At 40.7% G+C, this 20,811-nt stretch overlaps 1 protein-coding gene across 1 annotated transcript in view; it reads left to right on the top strand.

The window, feature by feature from the left end:
* The window catches only part of RFTN2 (raftlin family member 2), a 198,903-nt gene that overhangs the window by 63,668 nt on the left and 114,424 nt on the right, over window positions 1-20,811 (top strand). The window contains exon 6 of the mRNA XM_053698565.1: window positions 5,971-6,174. Within this exon, the coding sequence (XP_053554540.1) occupies window positions 5,971-6,174 (204 nt within the window). The remainder of the gene's footprint in view (window positions 1-5,970; window positions 6,175-20,811) is intronic.

The raw sequence follows: 20,811 nt of genomic DNA, 5'->3' as shown, positions 1-20,811 counted from the left end.
GAGCACACAGCAAAGCTGTCCATATAGCTCCCCCTCTAGCTCCACCCCCCAGTCATTCTCTTTGCTGGCTCTAAGCACTAGGGTCTCTCTCGGGAGTGTAAAGTGAATGTGGTGTTAGAATTGTAGTTTTATTATCTTCAATCAAAAGTTTGTTATTTTAAATGGTACCAGTTTGTACTATTTACTCTCTAGCAGAAAAGTGATGAAGATTTCTGCTGAGAGGAAAAGGATTTTAGCATGTTGTAACTAAAATCCACTGCTGTTCCCACACAGGACTGAGGAGTACCAGAAAACTTCAGTTGGGGGGAACAGTTTGCATCGTGATCTGCAATAAGGTATGTTCAGTCAATTATTTCTAGACAAGACTGAGATAATGCTAGAAAACTGACAAGATCCCCATGTGGGGAGGGTAAGCTATGTTCACAGACTTAGTAAGGAATTGAATGCTTACATAATAGGGCTAATATACTGGTTGATACTTATTCAGGGCAATCAATTGTTTGGCTAAGGAAAAATCGTTTTGCAAGACACTTTGAAAGCCCTTTTGGGTTTTTTTCTGGGGTTATTACCACATGGCTGTTTTTTAGTCACTTAGGAGTGATTTACTAGGCCTCAGAAGCTATATTCCCCCAAATCTGATCCCTAAGGGAAGGTAGGGCCACAGCAAGGCTGTGGCAAGGTGCTGTAGTGATTTAACCAGGTGTTGGCTTTAGGCTGCTCCGGTTTGGGCATTAAGGGGTTAATCGTTTTGAAACTTGGGGTGCAATCTTATTAAGGCTTTAGCTACATACTGTGAAAATTTCAGAAAGATTGGTGCATTTTTCACCGTTTTGTAAAATTGTGTGCTCTTTTTATCTCTTAAAGGCACAGTAACGTTTTTTTCAAATTGTGTTTTTTATTTGATTAAAGTGATTCCAAGCCTGTTTGTGTACTCTACTAGTCTGTTAAACATGTTGACACTAAGGAAAATCCTTGTTCAATGTGTTTAGAAGCCATGGTGGAACCCCCTCTCAGAATGTGTCCCACTTATACTGATATGTCTATACACTTTAAAGATCATATTGTTGCACTTAAGAATGTGGCCCAAGATGATTCTCAGACTGAAGGTAACGAGGGTAGCCCGTCTGCCTCTCCCCAAGTGTCACAACCAGTTACGCCCGCGCAAGCAACGCCTAGTACCTCTAGTGCGTCTAACCCATTTACATTACAAGACTTAGCGGCAGTCATGGATAATTCTCTTACAGCCTTCTTATCTAAACTGCCCGTGTTACCTGCAAAGCGTGATAGCTCCGTTTTAAGAACAGATTATGAGCATTCTGACGCTTTGGTAGCCGTATCCGATATACCCTCACAACGCTCTGAAGTGGGAGCGAGGGATTTGATGTCTGAGGGAGAAATCTCTGATTCAGGAAGGGTTCCTCCCCAGACAGATTCAGATGCATTGACTTTTAAATTTAAACTAGAACACCTCCGTGTTTTACTTAGGGAGGTATTAGCTACTCTGGATGACTGTGACCCTTTGGTGATCCCAGAGAAATTGTGTAAAATGGACAAGTACCTAGAGGTCCCTGTTTACACGGATGCGTTTCAGGACCCTAAGAGGATTGCGGATATCGTTACTAGGGAGTGGGATAGGGCAGTGTCCCTTTTGTCCCCCCTCCTGTTTTTAAGAAAATGTTCCCCATATCTGACCCCATGCGGGACTCGTGGCAGACGGTCCCTTAAGGTGGAGGGGGCTGTTTCTACACTAGCTAAACGCACAACCATACCAATTGAAGACAGTTGTGCTTTTAAAGACCCTATGGATAAAAAATTAGAGGGTTTACTTAAGAAAATTTTTGTTCAACAAGGTTTTCTTCTCCAACCTATTGCCTGCATTATTCCTGTAACTACTGCAGTTGCTTTCTGGTTTGAGGCGCTGGAAGACTCGCTCCAGACGGAGACCTCATATGAGGAAATTATGGATAGAATTAAGGCTCTAAAGCTAGCTAATTCTTTTATCACTGACGCCGCTTTCCAAATAGCTAAGTTAGCTGCGAAAAATTCAGGTTTCGCCATTTTGGCGCGCAGGGCGCTATGGCTAAAGTCCTGGTCGGCCGATGTGTCGTCTAAATCCAAGCTTTTGAATATTTCTTTCAAAGGGAAGACCCTATTCGGTCCTGAATTGAAAGAGATTATTTCAGATATCACCGGGGGAAAAGGCCATGCTCTCCCTCAGGACAAAGCCTTTAAAACAAAGAACAAAGCTAATTTTCGTTCCTTTCGCAATTTCAGGAACGGCCCCACTTCATCCTCTCCGGCTGCAAAGCAAGAGGGTAACGCTTCACAGCCCAAGGCAAACTGGAAACCTTACCAGGGCTGGAATAAGGGTAAACAGGCCAAAAAGCCTGCAGCTGCCACCAAGACAGCATGAAGGGGTAGCCCCCGATCCGGGACCGGATCTAGTAAGGGGCAGACTCTCTCTCTTCGCTCAGGCCTGGGCAAGAGATGTACACAATCCTTGGGCATTAGAGATTGTAGCCCAGGGATACCTTCTAGAATTCAAGGACTCTCCTCCAAGGGGAAGGTTCCACATTTCTCGTCTGTCTACAGATCAGACAAAGAAAGAGGCGTTTTTACGCTGTGTAGAAGATCTACATACAATGGGAGTGATCCACCCAGTTCCAATTGCAGAACAAGGACTGGGGTTTTACTCAAACCTATTTGTGGTTCCCATAAAAGAAGGAACTTTCAGACCAATCCTGGATCTCAAAATTCTAAACAAATTCCTCAGAGTCCCATCATTCAAGATGGAGACCATTCGGACAATCTTACCAATGATCCAGGAGGGTCAATATATGACTACCGTGGATCTAAAGGATGCGTATCTGCACATTCCTATCCACAAAGATCATCACCAGTTTCTCAGGTTCGCCTTTCTGGACAAACATTTTCAGTTTGTGGCTCTTCCTTTCGGGTTGGCCATTGCTCCCAGAATTTTCTCAAAGGTGCTAGGGTCCCTCCTGGCGGTTCTAAGACCGCGGGGCATAGCAGTGGTGCCTTACCTAGACGACATCTTAATTCGGGTGTCAACTTTCCAAAGAACCAAGTCTCACACGGAGATTGTATTGGCCTTTCTGAGGTCTCACGGGTGGAAGGTGAACATCAAAAAGAGTTCTTTCTCCCCCCTCACAAGAGTTCCATTTCTAGGAACCCTGATAGACTTGGTAGAAATGAAAATATTTCTGACGGCGGTCAGAAAGCTAAAACTCTTAACTACTTGCCGAGCTCTTTATTCCATTCCTCAGCCATCTGTGGCTCAGTGCATGGAGACAATCTGACTAATGGTTGCGGCAATGGACATAGTCCCTTTTGCTCGGATACACCTCAGACCACTGCAACTATGCATGCTCAAACAGTGGAATGGGGATTATGCAGATTTTGTCTCCTCAAATTCAGTTGGACCAGGAGACCAGAGATCCTCTTCTCTGGTGGTTGTCTCAGGATCACCTGTCTCAAGGAATATGTTTCCGCAGGCCAGAGTGGATCATTGTAACGACCGACGCCAGTCTGTTAGGCTGGGGTGCGGTCTGGGACTCCCTGAAAGCTCAGGGCTTATAGTCTCGGGAAGAAACTCTTCTCCCGATAAACATTCTGGAACTGAGGGCGATATTCAATGCTCTTCAGGCATGGCCTCAACTAGCGGCGGCCAAATTCATCAGATTTCAGTCAGACAACATCACGACTGTAGCTTACGTCAATCATCAGGGGGGAACAAAGAGTTCCCTAGCGATGACGGAAGTAACCAAAATAATCAGGTGGGCGGAGGATCACTCCTGCCATCTCTCAGCAATTCACATCCCAGGAGTAGACAACTGGGATGCGGATTTTCTAAGTCATCAGACTTTTCACCCGGGGGAGTGGGAACCAGGACTTGGTATGCAGACCTAGTGGACATGTCATCTGTCCCACCATGGTCACTGCCAATGAGGCAGGATCTTCTAATACAGGGTCCGTTCAAGCATCCAAATTTAGTTTCTCTACGTCTGACTGCTTGGAGATTGAACGCTTAATTCTATCAAAGCGTGGGTTCTCTGAGTCAGTTATAGATACTCTGATTCAGGCTAGAAAGCCTGTCACCAGGAAAATCTACCATAAGATATGGCGGAAATATCTTTGTTGGTGTGAATCCAAGGGTTACTCATGGAGTAAGATTAGGATTCCCAGGATATTGTCCTTTCTCCAAGATGGACTGGAGAAAGGATTGTCAGCTAGTTCCTTAAAAGGACAAATATCTACTTTGTCTATCCTGTTACACAAGCGTCTGGCAGAGGTACCAGACGTTCAAGCGTTTGCTCAGGCTTTAGTCAGAATCAAGCCTGTCTATAAACCTGTGGCTCCGCCATGGAGTTTGAATCTAGTTCTTTCAGTTCTTCAAGGGGTTCCGTTTGAACCTTTACATTCCATAGACATTAAGTTGTTATTTTGGAAAGTTTGTTTTTGATAGATATCTCTTCTGCTCGAAGAGTTTCAGAATTATCTGCCTTACAGTGTGATTCACCTTACCTGGTGTTCCAAGCAGATAAGGTAGTTTTGCGTACCAAGCCTGGTTTTCTTCCTTAAGTTGTTTCTAACAAGAATATTAACCAGGAAATAGTTGTTCCTTCTCTGTATCCTAATCCATTTTCGAAGAAGGAACGTCTATTACACAATCTTGATGTAGTTCGTGCTTTAAAGTTCTATTTACAAGCAACTAAGGATTTCAGACAAACATCTTCCTTGTTTGGTATCTATTCTGGTAAGAGGAAAGGTCAGAAAGCGACTGCTACCTCTCTTTCCTTTTGGCTGAAAAGCTTCATCCGTTTGGCCTATGAGACTGCTGGCCAGCAGCCTCCTGAAAGAATTACTGCTCATTCTACCAGAGCAGTGGCTTCCACATGGGCTTTCAAAAATGAGGCTTCTGTTGAACAGATTTGTAAGGTAGCGACTTGGTCTTCACTGCATACTTTTGCCAAATTTTACAAATTCGATACTTTTCTTCTTCGGAGGCTATTTTTGGGAGAAAGGTTTTGCAAGCAGTGGTGCCTTCCGTTTAAGGTACCTGTCTTGTTCCCTCCCTTCATCCGTGTCCTAAAGCTTTGGTATTGGTATCCCACAAGTAAAGGATGAATCCGTGGACTGGATACACCTTGCAAGAGAAAACAGAATTTATGCTTACCTGATAAATTACTTTCTCTTGTGGTGTATCCAGTCCACGGCCGCCCTGGCATTTAAGTCAGGTAAAAAAATGTTTTGTTTAAACTACAGTCACCACTGCACCCTATGGTTTCTCCTTTTTCTTCCTAACCTTTGGCCGAATGACTGGGGGGTGGAGCTAGAGGGGGAGCTATATGGACAGCTTTGCTGTGTGCTCTCTTTGCTACTTCCTGTAGGGAATGAGAATATCCCACAAGTAAAGGATGAATCCGTGGACTGGATACACCGCAAGAGAAAGTAATTTATCAGGTAAGCATAAATTCTGTTTTTTTTTTTATTAAAAACATTATACTTTATTTTGGTGGCATCTAGTGGACACTTCTAAAATTAACCAGAGATCTGATCTCTGGTTAATTTTCTAAACGCTAATTACTACCTCGAGCTTGCGGTAGCAATAACCAGCCACTTGTAATGGCTGGTTATTTATCGTGCAATAATTTAGCACTCCACTTGAAATCTAGCCCAATAAGGGTAAACCAGTTTTACAGTAAATTTTCCCTTTCAGCGTACTGGATGGGTTATTTGTTTGAGCACAATGGCTATGTCACATATCTAAAATGCGATTTGTTCCTTTTACTGTGCTGTACGTGTAGCATGCTCATAAAGTGATATCCTTTTGTATAGCATTGTATAGAATTACATTTGTATTGTATATAATTACTCATGTAAAGCTATGTGTTTATATCTTTTTGTTTTTACATAGACAATCTTTATTTTTTATTTCATCTTCTACAGGTAGAGCGTTGTATGCAGCATTTAATGTTTCTGAGCATGATCCAGTTAGTTGCAAATATCATGATGACAGCTTGTCAATGAAAGTCACCAGAAAAGGAACAACTATATTTTCCCTGGAAGCAGACTGGCTTGAACTGACAACCATTCATTATAAACAAGGATTCAATTTAATTGATTCTTTTATATGTTGGGAAACATTTAAAGGTAAGAGCTTGGTACCAATTAGTAGCGTCCATTTCATATAGAATTTTGCCAATGACACAAATAAATTGCTTACAATCACTGAGTCAATTTGCTGTAATCTGGAAGATGTCTGTCATGGGAATCAAACTGTCCCTCAGCTGTATTATATTAACAAACCAATATTCTACAATGTGTAACACTTCTAAAACTTGCCTAAAAGGTGTAGGAACTGGAAAGCTGTTACAGAATATACTTCAGGTTTATGGAAAATGCTAAGGGAAGTTCTAGTGTGATGCATTTATTACTTACTTTGAGACATTTTATAGTGCAGTTAAAGGGACAGTAAGGTAAAAATTAAATGCGTATGACATTTTAAATTTTTTTTCAGTTTACTTCTACTGTCATATTTGCTTAGTTCTCTTCATATCCTTTGTGAAAGAGTATTCCTAGGTGAACTCAGGAGCTTGTACATGTCTAAAGCCATCTGGCAGCAGTGTTTGCAACATAGTTTATTGCAGTGTTATATAATGTTTCAAATACAGCTGCCATAGACATGTGCACGCTCACAAGCTCCTATCAGCCTACCTAGGTTTATGCTTCAACAAAAGATACAAAAGAACAAAGCAAATTTGATTATAACAGTAAATTGGAAGTTGTTTAAAATTACATGGCCTATCTAAATCATGAATTCTTTAATTTTAACTTTACTGTACCTTTAAATGAAAATGTATTTAAAGGGACACTGAACCCAAACATTTTCTTTCATGATTCAGATAGAGCATGACATTTTAAACAACTTTCAAATGTACTCCTATTATCAATTTTTCTTTGTTCTCTTACTATCTTTATTTTAAAAGCAGTAATGTAAATCTTAGCAGCCAGCCCATTTTAGGTTCAGCACCATGGATAGCGCTTGCTTAACACTTGCTTATTGGAGGCTGACATTTACCCACCAATAAGCAAGCATAACCCAGGTTCTCAAGCAAAAATGGGCCGGCTCCTATGTATCACATTCCTGCTTTTTAAATAAAGATAGCAAGAGAACAAATAAAAATTGATAATAGGAGTAAATAAGAAAGTTGCTTAAAATTGCTTGTTCTATCTGAATCATGCAAGAAAAAAAATTGGGTTTAGCGTCCCTTTAAGGGATGTTGTGCTGAAAAAATATTATCCATATGGATGAGCAGCATGTAAACTTGTTGAGGTTTTTGTTTACTTGTGTTAAATTTATACGTTAAATAATTCAGCATTGAATAAAAAGCATAACCAAACATTGTACAATTTAAAATGTCCTCTTTTACGAAAAAGAAAATCCCTCAAAATGTACTGGAATGTGCTTTTTTTTTAAAGGGATATGACAGTTCAAATTAAACTTTCATGGTTAAAACAGAACATGCAATTTTGGAAGATTTTTAGTTTACTCCTGTTATATTTACTTTGTTCTCTTGACACCCTGTGTTTAAAAGCATACCTTAATAGGTTCAGGAGCAGAAATGCACTACTAGGATTGGTGGCTACACACATATGCCCCTTATCATTGGCTTATCAGATGTGTTCAGCTAGCTCCCAGTAATGCATTGCTGCTCAGAAACTGATTTTAACTATATCTTTAATCCCTTTGCTGGGATTAAACACATACTCAATGCAACAAAAGTGAATATAGAAAACCTATGATCACTGAAACAAAATTGAGTACACCTGTAATTTCTGATTATCCTAATTGCATGAACATGGTTATAAAATGACCAGTGAACACCAGAACTTTCTAAATTTTGGACCTATGGACTGTATCTTGGCTCCTTGTGTTAAAGAATTGCCAGAGCAACTGAAAAATCTGATTCATGCTGCAACTCTGTAAAGTTTCACAATTAGGAGCTATAGAACGAGCCATAGTACCACTAATCAGAGCTGCATTGGTCGTCCGATAGTGCAAAGAACATTGAATAACATCAACCTCTATGGACAGAGACTAAGGCACAAACTGCAAGATTAAACTTTGCTACAGAACATGAAAAGAAGCCTGATGTATATAGGGAACACATTATTTGGTCAGATGAGACTTAGATAAAATGTCAGCTCAGATGGGGTTCAGCATGTTTGGTGTGAACCTGGTCTGGATTACCACAGTGAATGCCTAGTCCCAACAGTGAAGCACGGAGGTGGGAGTGTGATGATATGGGGCTGCATGAGGGCAAAATGTGTTGGGGAGATGACATTTATAGCTGGCACCATGACTGCCTGTGTATATACCAAAATACTGTCTGACAAGATGACTCCCAGTCTCCAGAAGCTTTGCAGAAGAGGAATATTCCAGCATAATAATGATCCAAAGCACAAAAGAGTTTCTAAAGAAGAAAAAAGTGAAAACTATGACCAGGCCAAGTAAGTCGCCGGACTTGAATCCAATAGAACACCTTTTGGGTTATTTTAAAGACAAAAAGGTAAAGCAACACAACCGCCCCAGCAAAAGAGAAGCTGAAAATGTCTCTGAACAATGTCAGAACATCTCTCCAGAAGTGTGTATAACACCGGTATCCTCCATGCCGAGGAGGATAGAGTCGGGCATTAAAAATAAAGGTGGGCAAACGAAGCATTGAAAAAATAAAAGATTCAAATCCCAGTAATGAAATGTGTACTGAGTTTTGTTGCATTTAGTAGTTATATGTGAACAATAATACAATAATAAAGTGCTTTAAAACATTAGAGAATGTTTGCACTTTTATGTCCCTTTAATATTTTTGCGTGATCTACTCGTGTTCTTGCAAACATTGTTTGACCCATCTTGTGTCTTACTGTGGCGTCTTGGATACCTCAACTATTAAGATCTGTAAACTGCTGTCCTGTGGTCTAACTAGTCATACTGCGTTGTAAAACTAAGAGAGTGAAACTGTAGACTGCTTGTGTTAAAAATGTATTGTTTGATTACTTGCGCTTTAACCTGAAATGTTTATCAAATATTATAATGCTTAAACTTGCTTTGTAACATTTATAAATGAAAAAAAATGCAAGATCAGGCTTGCTCTGCACAGTTTACATTTTGAAATCCAGTGCTTTGTCTCAAAGTAAAAAAATAAATAAAAGGGACATGAAACGCAAAATCTTTCTTTCATGGATGAGATAAAGCAAACAATTTTTTTTTTAATTTCTTTATTTACAATCAACAATGTATACAATATTCCAACATAATTTAGAGCCACACAAAGGGCATGATAATGAAATACATAACACATGTGATAAACTAATTCTTTTAACACAAAAATTAGATTTCTGTTCAGATTTAGGTGTACATTGTTGAGATTTTATATTTAACAATAAAAGAAAAAAGAAAGAAAAGGAAAAAGGAGAAAAAGAAAGAAAAAAAAATAGAGCGAGACAAGGCTATACAACACAAAACAAGACAAAACAAAACAGAACAAGACAGAAACAAAAAAAAAAAAAAGGGGGATAAAGGGAAAAGGGAGTTAATTTACCATATCCCCAGCAACACCAGGTCGGAATCCCGAAAAGGGTATATTAGATATTCAATTTCATTTGGCGGGAGTGCTTTTATAAACATTGACCATTTAAGAAAGAACCTGGTAACTTCATAGTTATTATCTGTATTAGTATCAATTTGCTCAAGAAGACATTGCTTCTTTAGGCAATTTTTAATTTCTGGTATGCTAGGAACTGTTCGTAATTTCCATTTTCTCCAACATAGGTGTGTCCGGTCCACGGTGTCATCCTTACTTGTGGGATATTCTCTTCCCCAACAGGAAATGGCAAAGAGCCCAGCAAAGCTGGTCACATGATCCCTCCTAGGCTCCGCCTACCCCAGTCATTCTCTTTGCCGTTGTATAGGCAACATCTCCACGGAGATGGCTTAGAGTTTTTTAGTGTTTAACTGTAGTTTTTTATTATTCAATCAAGAGTTTGTTATTTTGAAATAGTGCTGGTATGTACTATTTACTCAGAAACAGAAAAGAGATGAAGATTTCTGTTTGTATGAGGAAAATGATTTTAGCAACCGTAACTAAAATCCATGGCTGTTCCACACAGGACTGTTGAGAGCAATTAACTTCAGTTGGGGGAACAGTGTGCAGTCTCTTGCTGCTTGAGGTATGACACATTCTAACAAGACGATGTAATGCTGGAAGCTGTCATTTTCCCTATGGGATCCGGTAAGCCATATTTATTACGATCGTAAATAAGGGCTTTACAAGGGCTTATTTAGACTGTAGACTTTACTGGGCTAAATCGATTCATTATTAGCACATATTTAGCCTTGAGGAATCATTTTATCTGGGTATTTTGATATAATAATATCGGCAGGCACTGTATTAGACACCTTATTTCTTAGGGGCTTTCCCAAAGCATAAGCAGAGTCTCATTTTCGCGCCGGTGTGGCGCACTTGTTTTTGAGAGGCATGGCATGCAGTCGCATGTGAGAGGAGCTCTGATACTTAGAAAAGACTTTCTGAAGGCGTCATTTGGTATCGTATTCCCCTTTGGGCTTGGTTGGGTCTCAGCAAAGCAGATACCAGGGACTGTAAAGGGGTTAAAGCTTATAACGGCTCCGGTTCCGTTATTTTAAGGGTTAAAGCTTCCAAATTTGGTGTGCAATATTTTTAAAGCTTTAAGACACTGTGGTGAAAATTTTGTGATTTTTGAACAATTCCTTCATGTTTTTTCGCAATTGCAGTAACAAAGTGTGTTCAGTTTAAAATTTAAAGTGACAGTAACGGTTTTATTTTAAAACGTTTTTTGTACTTTCTTATCAAGTTTATGCCTGTTTAACATGTCTGAACTACCAGATAGACTGTGTTCTGAATGTGGGGAAGCCAGAATTCCTATTCATTTAAATAAATGTGATTTATGTGATAATGACAATGATGCCCAAGATGATTCCTCAAGTGAGGGGAGTAAGCATGGTACTGCATCATTCCCTCCTTCGTCTACACGAGTCTTGCCCACTCAGGAGGCCCCTAGTACATCTAGCGCGCCAATACTCCTTACTATGCAACAATTAACGGCTGTAATGGATAATTCTGTCAAAAACATTTTAGCCAAAATGAACCCTTGTCAGCGTAAGCGTGGCTGCTCTGTTTTAGTTACTGAAGAGCATGACGACGCTGATATTAATATCTCTGAAGGGCCCCTAATCCAGTTTGAGGGGGCCAGGGAGGTTTTGTCTGAGGGAGAAATTACTGATTCAGGGAACATTTCTCATCAGGCTGAATCTGATGTGATTACATTTAAATTTAAGTTGGAACATCTCCGCATTTTGCTTAAGGAGGTATTATCCACTCTGGATGATTGTGAAAAGTTGGTCATTCCAGAGAAACTATGTAAAATGGACAAGTTCCTAGAGGTGCCGGGGCTCCCAGAAGCTTTTCCTATACCCAAGCGGGTGGCGGACATTGTTAATAAAGAATGGGAAAGGCCCGGTATTCCTTTCGTCCCTCCCCCCATATTTAAAAAATTGTTTCCTATGGTCGACCCCAGAAAGGACTTATGGCAGTCAGTCCCCAAGGTCGAGGGAGCGGTTTCTACTTTAAACAAACGCACCACTATACCCATAGAGGATAGTTGTGCTTTCAAAGATCCTATGGATAAAAAATTAGAAGGTTTGCTTAAAAAGATGTTTGTTCAGCAGGGTTACCTTCTACAACCCATTTCATGCATTGTCCCTGTCACTACAGCTGCATATTTCTGGTTTGATGAACTGATTAAGGTGCTCGATAGTGATTCTCCTCCTTACGAGGAGATTATGGACAGAATCAATGCTCTCAAATTGGCTAATTCTTTCACTCTAGACGCCACTTTGCAAGTGGCTAGGTTAGCGGCTAAGAATTCTGGGTTTGCTATTGTGGCGCGCAGAGCGCTTTGGTTGAAATCTTGGTCGGCTGATGCGTCTTCCAAGAACAAGTTACTAAACATTCCTTTCAAGGGGAAAACGCTGTTTGGCCCTGACTTGAAAGAGATTATCTCTGATATCACTGGGGGTAAGGGCCACGCCCTTCCTCAGGATAGGCCTTTCAAGGCAAAAAATAGACCTAATTTTCGTCCCTTTCGTAAAAACGGACCAGCCCAAAGTGCTACGTCCTCTAAGCAAGAGGGTAATACTTCTCAAGCCAAGCCAGCTTGGAGACCAATGCAAGGCTGGAACAAGGGAAAGCAGGCCAAGAAACCTGTCACTGCTACCAAGACAGCATGAAATATTGGCCCCCGATCCGGGACCGGATCTGGTGGGGGGCAGACTCTCTCTCTTCGCTCAGGCTTGGGCAAGAGATGTTCTGGATCCTTGGGCGCTAGAAATAGTCTCCCAGGGTTATCTTCTGGAATTCAAGGGACTTCCCCCAAGGGGGAGGTTCCACAGGTCTCAGTTGTCTTCAGACCACATAAAAAGACAGGCGTTCTTACATTGTGTAGAAGACCTGTTAAAAATGGGAGTGATTCATCCTGTTCCATTAAGAGAACAAGGGATGGGGTTCTACTCCAATCTGTTCATAGTTCCCAAAAAAGAGGGAACGTTCAGACCAATCTTAGATCTCAAGATCTTAAACAAATTTCTCAAGGTCCCATCGTTCAAGATGGAAACCATTCGAACTATCCTTCCTTCCATCCAGGAAGGTCAATTCATGACCACGGTGGATTTAAAGGATGCGTATCTACATATTCCTATCCACAAGGAACATCATCGGTTCCTAAGGTTTGCATTCCTGGACAAACATTACCAGTTTGTGGCGCTTCCTTTCGGATTAGCCACTGCTCCAAGGATTTTCACAAAGGTACTAGGGTCCCTTCTAGCGGTACTAAGACCAAGGGGCATTGCAGTAGTACCTTACCTGGACGACATTCTGATTCAAGCGTCGTCCCTCCCTCGAGCAAAGGCTCACACGGACATCGTCCTGGCCTTTCTCAGATCTCACGGCTGGAAAGTGAACGTGGAAAAGAGTTCTCTATCCCCGTCAACAAGGGTTCCCTTCTTGGGAACAATTATAGACTCCTCAGAAATGAGGATTTTTCTAACAGAGGCCAGAAAGACAAAGCTTCAGGACTCTTGTCGGATACTTCATTCCGTTCCTCTTCCTTCCGTAGCTCAGTGCATGGAAGTGATCGGGTTGATGGTAGCGGCAATGGACATAGTTCCTTTTGCGCGCATTCATCTAAGACCATTACAACTGTGCATGCTCAGTCAGTGGAATGGGGACTATACAGACTTGTCTCCAAAGATACAAGTAAATCAGAGGACCAGAGACTCACTCCGTTGGTGGCTGTCCCTGGACAACCTGTCACGAGGGATGACATTCCGCAGACCAGAGTGGGTCATTGTCACGACCGACGCCAGTCTGATGGGCTGGGGCGCGGTCTGGGGATCCCTGAAAGCTCAGGGTCTTTGGTCTCGGGAAGAATCTCTTCTACCGATAAATATTCTGGAACTGAGAGCGATATTCAATGCTCTCAAGGCTTGGCCTCAGCTAGCGAGGACCAAGTTCATTCGGTTTCAATCAGACAACATGACGACTGTTGCGTACATCAACCATCAGGGGGGAACAAGGAGTTCCCTAGCGATGGAAGAAGTGACCAAGATTATTCTATGGGCGGAGTCTCACTCCTGCCACCTGTCTGCTATCCACATCCCGGGAGTGGAAAATTGGGAAGCGGATTTTCTGAGTCGTCAGACATTGCATCCGGGGGAGTGGGAACTCCATCCGGAAATCTTTGCCCAAGTCACTCAACTATGGGGCATTCCAGACATGGATCTGATGGCCTCTCGTCAGAACTTCAAAGTTCCTTGCTACGGGTCCAGATCCAGGGATCCCAAGGCGGCTCTAGTGGATGCACTAGTAGCACCTTGGACCTTCAAACTAGCTTATGTGTTCCCGCCGTTTCCTCTCATCCCCAGGCTGGTAGCCAGGATCAATCAGGAGAGGGCGTCGGTGATCTTGATAGCTCCTGCGTGGCCACGCAGGACTTGGTATGCAGATCTGGTGAATATGTCATCGGCTCCACCTTGGAAGCTACCTTTGAGACGAGACCTTCTAGTTCAGGGTCCGTTCGAACATCCGAATCTGGTTTCACTCCAGCTGACTGCTTGGAGATTGAACGCTTGATTTTATCGAAGCGAGGTTTCTCAGATTCTGTTATCGATACTCTTGTTCAGGCCAGAAAGCCTGTAACTAGAAAGATTTACCACAAAATTTGGAAAAAATATATCTGTTGGTGTGAATCTAAAGGATTCCCTTGGGACAAGGTTAAGATTCCTAGGATTCTATCCTTCCTTCAAGAAGGATTGGAAAAGGGATTATCGGCAAGTTCCCTGAAGGGACAGATTTCTGCCTTGTCGGTGTTACTTCACAAGAAACTGGCAGCTGTGCCAGATGTTCAAGCCTTTGTTCAGGCTCTGGTTAGAATCAAGCCTGTTTACAAACCTTTGACTCCTCCTTGGAGTCTCAATTTAGTTCTTTCAGTGCTTCAGGGGGTTCCGTTTGAACCCTTACATTCCGTTGATATTAAGTTATTATCTTGGAAAGTTTTGTTTTTAGTTGCAATTTCTTCTGCTAGAAGAGTTTCAGAATTATCTGCTCTGCAGTGTTCTCCTCCTTATCTGGTGTTCCATGCAGATAAGGTGGTTTTACGTACTAAACCTGGTTTTCTTCCAAAAGTTGTTTCTAACAAAAACATTAACCAGGAGATTATCGTACCTTCTCTGTGTCCGAAACCAGTTTCCAAGAAGGAACGCTTGTTGCACAATTTGGATGTTGTTCGCGCTCTAAAATTCTATTTAGATGCTACAAAGGATTTTAGACAAACATCTTCCTTGTTTGTTGTTTATTCAGGTAAAAGGAGAGGTCAAAAAGCAACCTCTACCTCTCTCTCTTTTTGGATTAAAAGCATCATCAGATTGGCTTACGAGACTGCCGGACGGCAGCCTCCCGAAAGAATCACAGCTCATTCCACTAGGGCTGTGGCTTCCACATGGGCCTTCAAGAACGAGGCTTCTGTTGATCAGATATGTAGGGCAGCGACTTGGTCTTCACTGCACACTTTTACCAAATTTTACAAGTTTGATACTTTTGCTTCTTCTGAGGCTATTTTTGGGAGAAAGGTTTTGCAAGCCGTGGTGCCTTCCATTTAGGTGACCTGATTTGCTCCCTCCCTTCATCCGTGTCCTAAAGCTTTGGTATTGGTTCCCACAAGTAAGGATGACGCCGTGGACCGGACACACCTATGTTGGAGAAAACAGAATTTATGTTTACCTGATAAATTTCTTTCTCCAACGGTGTGTCCGGTCCACGGCCCGCCCTGGTTTTTTAATCAGGTCTGATAATTTATTTTCTTTAACTACAGTCACCACGGTACCATATGGTTTCTCCTATGCTATTATTCCTCCTTAACGTCGGTCGAATGACTGGGGTAGGCGGAGCCTAGGAGGGATCATGTGACCAGCTTTGCTGGGCTCTTTGCCATTTCCTGTTGGGGAAGAGAATATCCCACAAGTAAGGATGACGCCGTGGACCGGACACACCGTTGGAGAAAGAAATTTATCAGGTAAACATAAATTCTGTTTTTTAAAAATGAGATATCTAGCGGCCAGTATAGTCAAATTAGTAATTTTATTGTTACTTTGCTTACTCTCCAAAAAAAGGAAAACCATATCTACTGCAGATATTGTCAGAGAGGGGTTATTCAGTATTTTGTGAAGCCAAAATTGGACTTTCAGCCAGATGTTTCTAACTTTTGGACAGGTCCATGTCATGTGCAGAAGGTTTGCGGAAGGAAAAGAACATTTAGGACAACTAGCAAAATTAACATTTCCACATTTAAACCCTTTTTCTGGAGTGAAATATGACATGTGAATTACTTTCAAATGGGACTCCCTCCAGGTTGAGGAAAGAGTTGTTTGCATAACAACTTGAATTGAAGAATATAATAATTTGGGATCTAGTTCTTGCATTAATAGTGCAGCCCACTTGATACACAGCTTATCCAGGTTCAATGTTCCCCGGTCTGAGACTAGGGCATTATACCCTGGAGTAATTGACATGCATCCATTTTTAACTAATACCAACCAGTTTTCGATATTTCCCAATGACCAATTCCAGTCGTCAGTTTTTGAGCGTAATGTCTCGCTTGAAGATAAGCAAAGAAATTTCTTTGCAGGAGATTAAATTTATGCCTAAGGGAATCAAATGTTTTAACACATTGTCTTTCCAAGTCTATTATTTGTATTACATTAGCAAGACCCTCATGCTTCCATTTTGAAAAGAGTACTGAATTTAGACCTGCTGGGAATTGAGGATTCCCCAGAAGTGGAAGATATCTTGAGACTCGGTATTCTATAACTAGCCTGTTACACATCTTTTTCCATGCCAAAATTGGATTATATATGGATCTCAGTTTCTTTAATGCAAGAGGTATAAAACCAACATTAGCGTGAATAAGTGCAACAAGAGAAACAGGATTTGTTATATTTTTTTCAAGATTGTTATTAGTAATGTAATCTTTTGAAAATATCCAATCTGTTACTATGCGAGCCAGAGAGACATAATTATAGGCCTTAAGATCAGGTAAAGCTAGACCCCCATATTTAATGGGGAGATAGAGCTTCTGCAGGGAAATTCTAGACCTCTTGTTTTGCCATATAAATGACCGCAAGGCTGAGTCAAAGGATGTCAGATCTTTTTTCCTAAGAATTACAGGAGTATTTTGAAGAATGTAGAGTATTTTTGGAAGTAAAATCATCTTGTAAGCAGCTATTCGTCCCGAAAGGGACAGCGGTAAATTATGCCAGTTTTTAAAAGTATCTTTAATTTTATTTATAATTGGTGTAATATTTAGGGAGTACCATTTATCAGGGTTCGGAGATATCATAATTCCTAGATATCTAAATGAATCCTGGACTATGGAAAAAGGTATATTTATGCATGATTCCTTAGTCTGTTTAATCCAGAGAAATTCTGATTTTGTGACATTCACCTTGTATCCGGAAAAAGATCCAAATTGTTGTAAAATTAGAAGAAGTCTGGGTATATTTGTTTTGGTGTTAGTCATATAGATCAGAATGTCATCTGCATAAAGTGCAATTTTTGATTCGTGGCTGCCTATTTTAATTCCCTCTAATTGCTGTCTTATTGATATGGCAAGCGGTTCGATAGCAATATCAAAAAGGAGGGGGGACAGGGGGCAACCTTGCCGAGTCCCTCGCCGCAGGAGAATATCCTGTGAGAGAGACCCGTTAACTATCATCCTTGTAGATGCTTTACGGCACAGATTTGTGACAAACGTAAAAAAAATTCCCTTTCAGCCCAAATTGCTCTAGTGAAGATAGAAGGTGGTCGTGCTGAACCGAGTCAAAAGCCTTCTCGGCATCTATGGCTAGAATTGCCTGATCCATGTTAGACCCCTCCCCTAGTGAATCTGAGCCATCATTTGTTCTAAGATAATCAATAATAAGCATGAGTTCTCTGATTTTAGCAGACGAATTCCTATTCTTTATAAACCCAGCTTGATCAGAGTTGATAATAAGAGGTAGAACTAATTGCAGCCGTTGGGCTAATATGGAAGTTAAAAGTTTGTAATCTGAATTCATGAGAGCAATAGGTCTATAAGATTCCTTTAATACTGGGTCTTTCCCTTTTTGTAGAAGCAACGTCGTGTAGGATGCTGAAATTTTTGCCGTAGGCTCATTTCCCTGCACATATATGTAATTAAATAGAGCAGTTACATAGGGTGTTATACTTTGTGAAGTTATTTTGTAAAATTCGTTGGGGAGTGCATCTGGACCAGGAGATTTATTAGAGGGTAAATTTTTAATTGTGTTGGCCACTTCTAAGTTAGTTATAGGAGAATACTGTTCTTGTGCATCCGAAGGTATTAAGGGATGCAAAATCTTTTTCCAAAAATCATCTCTTTGTGTGATATTCGGAGGTTCAGAGTTATATAAATCAGTATAATAGTTAAAAAAGGTTCTGGTAAGGTCTTCAGAAGACCTAACTTTTTGACCATTAACATTTAATGCGTCTATCATCTGAGAGCCCTTTTCCTGTTTAAGAAGTTTTGCCAGCAGTTTACCTGATTTATTCCCATGCCTATGTAATTTTGCAGAAAATCTGATATCCTTTTGTGTTGATTTAAACAACAGCAATGAGTCCCTTTCTCCTAACGCTGCGATATACTTAGCCCAGTTTAGCTGTGTGCTTTCGATTAAATAAGAATTATACGCATTTGTCACTGCACGTAAAAGCTCATTCTCCTTTTTTTTAAGTTTTTTGCTTCGTGTGATGGTGTATGCCAGAATTTCTCCCCTTAAGACCGCTTTTGCGGTTTCCCAAAATAAGTCAGGGCGATTCAGAGCTTCCGAGTTAAATGTCATGTATTCCCTGAATTTTATTTCCAACCAATTTTTGAACTTAACGTCTGATGCCAGGTATGTAGGAAAAAAAATATGATTATTCCTTAAATGGGAGGCGTCTATTTGAAACTCAAGGGAAATAGGAGCATGATCTGAAATGACTATAGGTGAAATTTGAGCAAAAACTTTCCGTTTACATAAACGTTCATCCAGTAAAAGTAAGTCAATTCATGAAAGCGATTTATGTGCTTTTGACATACATGTGTAATCATGTGTATCGGGGTGTTGTAATCTCCAAATGTCATGGATTTTGAGATTATTGAACATTCTTAAAAACAATTTTGCCTCTAGTTTGTCTCTTTTGGTCTTTTGAGTGGCTGAATTTTGCCGCATTCTATCTAGGGGATATTGTGGGGCCATATTGAAGTCACCACCCATTATTAAGAAACCCTCTGCACATTCCATGAGCCTGGCTTGTAATCTTTCCCAAAATAACAGATTAAAAATATTCGGAGCATATACATTACATATGGTGTAAAGGGTATTGGCAATTTTAACCTTTTTTTTTATTATTTTTTATTAAGTTTTTCAATACACACAACACAAAAATACCTAAATGACAAAAACCAAAACAAGAAAACCCCTATAACATACATTTCTCCAACATAGGTGTGTCCGGTCCACGGCGTCATCCTTACTTGTGGGATATTCTCTTCCCCAACAGGAAATGGCAAAGAGCCCAGCAAAGCTGGTCACATGATCCCTCCTAGGCTCCGCCTACCCCAGTCATTCTCTTTGCCGTTGTACAGGCAACATCTCCACGGAGATGGCTTAGAGTTTTTTAGTGTTTAACTGTAGTTTTTATTATTCAATCAAGAGTTTGTTATTTTGAAATAGTGCTGGTATGTACTATTTACTCAGAAACAGAAAAGAGATGAAGATTTCTGTTTGTATGAGGAAAATGATTTTAGCAACCGTCACTAAAATCCATGGCTGTTCCACACAGGACTGTTGAGAGCAATTAACTTCAGTTGGGGGAACAGTGAGCAGTCTCTTGCTGCTTGAGGTATGACACATTCTAACAAGACGATGTAATGCTGGAAGCTGTCATTTTCCCTCTGGGATCCGGTAAGCCATGTTTATTACGATTGTAAATAAGGGCTTCAAAAAGGGCTTATTAAGACTGTAGACTTTTTTTGGGCTAAATCGATTGATTATTAACACATATTTAGCCTTGAGGAATCATTTTATCTGGGTATTTTGATATAATAATATCGGCAGGCACTGTTTTAGACACCTTATTCTTTAGGGGCTTTCCCAAAGCATAGGCAGAGCCTCATTTTCGCGCCGGTGTTGCGCACTTGTTTTTGAGAGGCATGGCATGCAGTCGCATGTGAGAGGAGCTCTGATACTTAGAAAAGACTTTCTGAAGGCGTCATTTGGTATCGTATTCCCCTTGGGGCTTGGTTGGGTCTCAGCAAAGCAGATACCAGGGACTGTAAAGGGGTTAAAGTTCAAAACGGCTCCGGTTCCGTTATTTTAAGGGTTAAAGCTTCCAAATTTGGTGTGCAATACTTTTAAGGCTTTAAGACACTGTGGTGAAAATTTGGTGAATTTTGAACAATTCCTTCATGTTTTTTCGCATTTGCAGTAAAAAAGGGTGTTCAGTTTAAAATTTAAAGTGACAGTAACGGTTTTATTTTAAAACGTTTTTTGTACTTTGTTATCAAGTTTATGCCTGTTTAACATGTCTGAACTACCAGATAGACTGTGTTCTGAATGTGGGGAAGCCAGAATTCCTATTCATTTAAATAAATGTGATTTATGTGACAATGACAATGATGCCCAAGATGATTCCTCAAGTGAGGGGAGTAAGCATGGTACTGCATCATTCCCTCCTTCGTCTACACGAGTCTTGCCCACTCAGGAGGCCCCTAGTACATCTAGCGCGCCAATACTCCTTACTATGCAACAATTAACGGCTGTAATGGATAATTCTGTCAAAAACATTTTAGCCAAAATGAACACTTATCAGCGTAAGCGCGACTGCTCTGTTTTAGATACTGAAGAGCATGACGACGCTGATATTAATATTTCTGAAGGGCCTCTAACTCAGTCTGATGGGGCCAGGGAGGTTTTGTCTGAGGGAGAAATTACTGATTCAGGGAACATTTCTCAACAAGCTGAACCTGATGTGATTGCATTTAAATTTAAGTTGGAACATCTCCGCATTCTGCTTAAGGAGGTATTATCCACTCTGGATGATTGTGACAAGTTGGTCATCCCAGAGAAAATATGTAAAATGGACAAGTTCCTAGAGG

This window comes from Bombina bombina, chromosome 1, assembly GCF_027579735.1.
Source record: "Bombina bombina isolate aBomBom1 chromosome 1, aBomBom1.pri, whole genome shotgun sequence".
Classification (NCBI taxonomy): Eukaryota; Metazoa; Chordata; class Amphibia; order Anura; family Bombinatoridae; genus Bombina; species Bombina bombina.
The sequence above is the reverse complement of the archived record's forward strand: the minus strand, read 5'-3'. Positions and strand labels throughout refer to the sequence as shown.